Here is a 6,490-nt window from a genome sequence, read left to right on the forward strand (position 1 = left end):
TGATTGCTCTTATGTCACAGGAAGCACCATGAACCAAATGCAGAAAGGAGCATGCTCCCCTGCCATTCCACACTGTCTGAATGAATCTTCCAGCAGTGGCACCACCTTGCCCTTCACCTGCTTTCTGCAGCCCCTGGTGGGATCACCCAGCCTGTGAATGACTGGTGAGGGACCTCCCTGCCACCACTGCACACACCACGTTTCATCCTTCCTGTTCATTACCAGACCTTTCTCTCATGTTTTTGTATTTAACTGCAACAAATGCACAGGGGATCGAACCCATACTGGCTCTGAACTGACCAAAAAAACCCCAAGCATCATTAGACAGAGCAGAGGTGGCAGACCTGAGTGGGATCAGGGCCTTTGACATCCCCTCTGCCTCCCCTGCCAGAGGGGTGCTGAGCTCTTTTAACTGCTCTTTATTAACTCCTTGCTTGAACAGTGAGAAGGAGATGCTGACCTTCAGACCAAACAGTGCAAGCTGAGTGGGAAGCAAGCTCCGTCAATACAGACATGCCTTAAAAATTGAACTCTGGCTTCAAGCAGCACAAATGCATGTCCTAATTATACCTTGTACTGCACGTTAAGCCGTCCAGATGACACTCATATTCTGGTGTTAATAAGCCATTTGTCCATCTGGTGCCTGTACAGATGACACACTTTCTCAATGGCATTTTAAAAGCAAAAAGTATAAACTCTATAAATAGATAATGCCTGAAAAGAAATTCCACAAAAATCAACTCCAAACTGTTGTTGCTGAACATGGATGTGACTGGAGCCAAACTGCACTGTGTAAATCCTAATATGCCTGCGCTGATCCCAGAAAGTGCTTATTTGCAAGCTGTTTTAACTGGGAGACACCAACAGCAGTAGCAACTCACTTGACATTGCACAAACAAGACATGAGTGCTGACCATTTCTTACCTCCATACAGCACCAGGACTCTGACCATCCTGGCAGTTGGGTGGCATTTCCAGGGATGAAAGTTCAAACTAAGGGAATCAGACAGCGGTGTATGTACCCAAAGCTGCTTCTGGCCCTTTCTGTGACACGAGAGCAAGCTATGGCTCATATACATGGGGCCACATCTGCAAGGGATTATGGAGGCAGATGAGCAGCAGGGAGAATTTGGAGAGAGATTTGTACTAGCAGTTGGGGTAGGTTTTACTCTTACTAACCAAACTTGCTGCAAAAAGTCTAGAAAATCAGATTTCAGAGGCAAGGAGTTGTATGCCCAACTCCATACCTCTGTCAGAAGAAAACTGCTCCCTGCAGAGTATTTTTCTGGCATAGCCTGACTCAGGCACAAAGACAGCAGTAGATCTCCCTTTCCCAGAGCATCACAGTGCAAGATGAGAGAATCTCAATTTAAAACAAAGTATCTACACTGCAAACAAAGCCAGCCTTCCTGGAAAGCAGTAATTGGAAATACTCGCTTCTGTGCAAAGTTAGAGTCTGGTAATTCTAACTAGTTAGGTCTCAGGGAAATATTACAGAAAATTTTTATTCTTGCAGCACAGTGTTCTAAAGGGAGCATCTTCACACCACCTTTTGCCAAGAGGAAATAATCAGGGAAGTGTTTTTCTTTTTCGCCTGCCTCTTACTATTCTAGAGAGCAAGGACATAAAGTCTTCATTAACAAAGGGAAACTTACGAACCATCATGAGAAACTGGGGCATGCACTGTATTTTTTCTGGACAGAGCAGCAGTCTTTTACTGATAAACAAACGGGATGAAAGTGCTAATTACAGCCCCGAGCTAGGAGGACTTCTATTAGGACTATCATGCTGGAGTCTGAGCACCTGTTCTCAACAGGAAGAAATGTTTCATCTCCAAAGGACAGACTAGAATTAGCATGGCTGCAACCTTTTATGAGACCATAGCACCGCTCCAGTCATTAGACCAGACTGATTAAAACTGCCTTGATCCTGTTCTCCTTGTACTGACCTGGCTTTTTCCCCAGCCTGGCACATTTACCTTTGCAGGAGGCTTTTGTTTCAATTTTACAACCTGTTTAATAGCTTGAATTCCTAAAGAGATCCTTTCAGAACTACAACACACTATCATAAAATATTACAACAGAAGACACCATAGCAGTCTTCACTTTCATTGCCCTGTGTGACTGCAGGCAGGCATTCGTTCCTTTGTTATGACTTTCATCCATCCTGCTTTCCTCCCTCCCAATCACAATCAAACTCTTAGAGGTCTGAGAGGCTTTTCAATGCTATACTGAGGGTCTGTAGAAATATAGGACGTTCTGTCTGAGGAACAGCATCAGTAAGGTTTCTTTCTTAGATCCCCAACTGCATGACTCGGGTCTGATCAGGTATGTGCTCATCAAAGTCTCTTTTCTGCAAAAAGCCTTAAACTGAAGTCAATAAAAAAGCAAAGCTACATTTAATATTCTGCTGGTGAGAGAGGGAGAGGAAGAAACCGCTGAAACATGAAACCTCTTGATATATTCATGTGCACTTTTGATTAAAGAGCTAGAAAGCAATGCACAGACAACGCCAACACACTTACTTACTTCCCACTGTTCCCGGCTATAGCAGGATGCTGCAGGATACAGTATGACCTTGGTATAAACAAGCAGTGACTGGTACTTGACTAAAGAAAGGATAATTACTGCACAGCGCCTGGCTATCAAACTATTCTAGTGAACTGGCAACATTTTATTTCCCCTAATGGTCACAAGAACATTTGTTCCTGAAGGTTTTCGGAATGATCTGGCAGGTAAAGCATCAGACTGGAGCCAGGAGGAGGAGCTCTGTAATGGGTTTTTAACTTAACCTGCTGTGACCTTCACACATTTGCTGTATCTCTTACTCTTTTTTTTTTATCAATACTTGATACTCATTCTTCAGAGTCCAGACTCCCATGCAACACAGTAAAACCTGTCAGTACTCTCAGAACAAGTTAGCAGGAACAACAAGACTGACTAGAGACTTTGGAGTTAAATAAGTGTTTTTACTTTCAAGTGTCATAGTGCCAGACTTGTAACTCAAGCTAACAGCAGAATATACAGAGGATACTCAATACAGAGAAACTCAAGCACCTGAAAATTATCAGCCAACACTGTACAGCCAAAGAATTCTTCTTACAAGATTTAACCCCTGTACAAAGGTTAACACCACACAAAATTGCATTTTGGTCAACAAGAATACAGTTACACAGGTCTAACAATTACTGACACAGACTCTCCATTTAAACCTGGCTAGCATCTCTCTTCCCTTTCTACTTTGCAGAGGAAAGCCTCTCACTGAATACTATCGAGATAAAAAGGGAGCATTAATGTGCCAACTTGAATATGTATTTAATTACTTAGCACATATTTGAGACATGGTCTTTTAATGTTTGAATAAGCTCTGAATCTGTGTCAAGAGAGAAACTAACAGAAATCCAACAAGACATTGATGACCTACAACTCACTGAAATAATTTAACATGTTTACAAGAACAGTTAAGGTATGGCTAAGAGCTGTACATTCCACCTGAAGCTCAGACATTACTACCAGCATTTCCAGTATGCTCATTCCTTCTTCCACTACTAGCCATTGATGCGGTAATTCACATGGATTTCAGGTTTGATGTCACACACCAGTGACAACAGCTGGGAGAGGACCACCTCACGGTTCTTCTGGAAGTTCTGCTGGATTACGCTCATCTTTTCCTGGGTCTCTTTCTCAACTTCAGTGGTGCAGCTGCCATGAGATCCAAGTGCCTACAAATTGCAAAGGAAAGAGAAAGCTCACATGCGAGTAGCTTGACAAAGAAAACACTATGCCTACCTCTGTATTTTGTTATTCTGGACTGCCTCAGTGCATCTCAACCATTAATCTTTGCTGAGGGAAGAATTGCACTTAAAAAAAAAAAAAGGTACTGTTGGATTCTGTGCTCAGATTTCCCACTAAACTTGCCCAAGTTTGTACTTCACCCACAGCCTAAGCCTTTTATCCTCTTTTATTCATTATCTGTCAGTTTAGAGCATGAGCTTCTAAAGAATGCGTGAAATAAAGGTCCTGCTGCTCCGGTGACTGGAACCAGGAGCCCCTGGGCACTACTGTAGTAGCTAGTGTAAGAAAAGTAACACCCATGATTTAGTTTAAGCCCAGTCTTCACATCATCCCATTGCTTCCACCCCTTGCAGAATCTTTATAAAAATCTCTGCCTTCCTAACAGGACTGTGGGCTATGCGATATACACAGCAAGGAGTCTTCCACAGCTTGCAAAGCCCTTCTTGCCCCATAAGCAAGGGCAGAGAGAGCAAACTCCGATTACAGGGGGAGGGGGGTGCAGAAGGCACAGAAAAAATATGCTGAAAGAGACTAGCACCCTGGAACTCAAATTCAAAGAGCTTCTCTCTCTGGAGAAGGATAAATAAAACAAAACCAGCTGACAGGCAGTGAAGTCCACTTCATTAGCCTGGAATTGCCTGGTATCATATGCCTAGTGAACCAAGCTAACAAGCGATTGTAAAAAATTAATCTTGACCTACTGACATGAAGACTATTGTGCAGGAGAACAGAGGACATGTTATTGTGCTAACCAGAAGATGGACAGAGAGGAGGGTTGCCAGGTCATTTTCTGAAGATTACAGATCTGACAGGGGCACACAGGCAGTGGAAATGACCTCAGCTGGTGAAGGGCCTCAGTTCTGCGCTTTTTGGGAATACTTCCCCTTGCTCAGAAGGAATGCAAAACATACCCCTTGATACAGAGCAGGCAACAATGCTAAGGAGAATACAAGCCTTACAACTGCTTCAGCAAGAGAGCAGCATCTACAAGGCAAGTGGTCTCTACCACGTTAGCATCGTAGAAACCCGTGTGTCACAAGAGGAATGAGCTTGGTCTTTTCTTGACACCGCTACATACAGGAGGTTTTGGGAGGCTGCCATGGATCAGGGCACCAGCCAGTACATGAGCTTATAAAGTTAATTCACTGCCAGTCAATAGTTCTGCCTGTTGAGATGCAATACAGCATGTTCTGATTCACTTCCACTGTTTTTTCCGAAACACGTGGCTGTGCATCAGAGGAAGGCAGTTAGGGAAGTACTGCTCCAGCAACACGTTCCACCCCGAGGGCTGCTCTCGGGGCAAGTAACCCCAAACACAAGGCTAGGGGCTGGGTAGGTAACAGTGAATGATCTAGAAAACAAACCGCTGCTTCCTTGGCTTTGAACTCCTTCTCCCTCTGCAGGCGGTACTGCTCAATCTCTGCCTGGGCTTCTTCTTTTGCCTGCTTCAACCTCCGATTCTTTCCTGTTTCCAAAGAACATACCAAATGAAATAAAGAAGAGAAAGTATTGAGAGTATATTTCCCCACACCTCTCCAGCTACCCAATGCACAACAATCACTATAGCATTTGCTGTTGCAGCAGCTCCTTCTGTAGGAGGCATCAACAGGACACCACACACCCTCCCAGCCCCTCCAGCTTTGCTGTGTTAGCTGACCTCAGGAGCATTGAGGTCACCTTGTGTGCCACCAAACCATCGCCAAGCTCACCACGCAGTGAGCTTCCACCAGCAAGAACTGGAGAGGTTCTGAGCCATTGGATGCATTAGACAATCTGCAGGTCTGGCCTTGCTCACATGAGCATGCAACATCCCCGAGTGATTCCCACAGATCACAGCCAAAAGAACATTAAGTCTTACTTTTGCCTCAGGCCAATTGTGCAACTGATGGAAAGACTGACTATGGCATCAACTTCCCCTCTTGGACTTTCCACCACACCCTCCTCTCCAAGGTTATCCTCAGAGTGAGCGACAACAATCTACTTCTTACAAAACTATGAGGGGGTAGAACCACAACACAGTGTGGCTTCATTAAAAAAAAAATAGAAAATGCTTGAAGCAGAAAAAATGTGTAAAGGTGGGGATGTTTGTAACCAGAATTTCTCTTGCTTAACAGGAAATGCTAACCTGGCTCCTCAAGGAGTGGCGCTCTCAGCTCTACAAAATGTCTAATCACCAACATGGAAATACACTGGTTTCACCCAGGAAAAAAAAAATTAAGAGTGGGAAAGATGCAGATAAGCACAAGCATCCCCCAGCTGAAGACCCTGCTGCCACAAAGGACAGGGTTTGATGGTGGTTGCCTCCTAAGGAGCAGTCCCAGTGGGCCAGGAGCCACTGAGCTCCTCTCAGACCTGTGCAGGCCCCTCCAGCTACAGGCAGGAAGGTTCCCCACAGCTGCCAGGGAGCATCCAACTTCGCTTTCCCTACCTTCTTCACACAGGAGACAGGTTCCTGCAGGAGCAGACCAACGCTGCGCTCCCACAGCACCCACCCCGGCCCCGAGCGGCCCTTCGGCCCTGCTCTCACCGGCCAGCCCCACCGCGCTGCCGGCGCCCCACACGGTCCCCGAGCAAGGCGGGCCCTGCATCCCCTCCCCGGGGGGGGGGGGGTGTCGGGGATCCCCGCTGGCACAGCGGTCCCGCAGACCCTGCTCCTCCGCCCCCCGCGCTGCCCAGCGGCCCTCGGCAGCAGCACGG

General features: G+C 45.9%; 1 protein-coding gene across 1 annotated transcript in view; it reads right to left on the reverse strand.

Annotated features, from left to right (window-relative positions):
- Nucleotides 1–2,985: 2,985 nt before the first annotated feature.
- ATP6V1G1 (ATPase, H+ transporting, lysosomal 13kDa, V1 subunit G1) overlaps nt 2,986–6,490 on the reverse strand; it is a 3,725-nt gene continuing 220 nt past the window's right edge. The window contains exons 2-3 of the mRNA XM_010571137.1: nt 5,158–5,450; nt 2,986–3,720 (exon numbers count right to left, since the gene is read on the reverse strand). Coding sequence (XP_010569439.1) covers nt 3,547–3,720; nt 5,158–5,450 — 467 coding nt within the window. The 3' untranslated portion in view covers nt 2,986–3,546. The remainder of the gene's footprint in view (nt 3,721–5,157; nt 5,451–6,490) is intronic.

The sequence above is a fragment of the Haliaeetus leucocephalus genome, unplaced genomic scaffold (genome assembly GCF_000737465.1).
Source record: "Haliaeetus leucocephalus isolate CR32 unplaced genomic scaffold, Haliaeetus_leucocephalus-4.0 Scaffold306, whole genome shotgun sequence".
Taxonomy (NCBI): Eukaryota; Metazoa; Chordata; class Aves; order Accipitriformes; family Accipitridae; genus Haliaeetus; species Haliaeetus leucocephalus.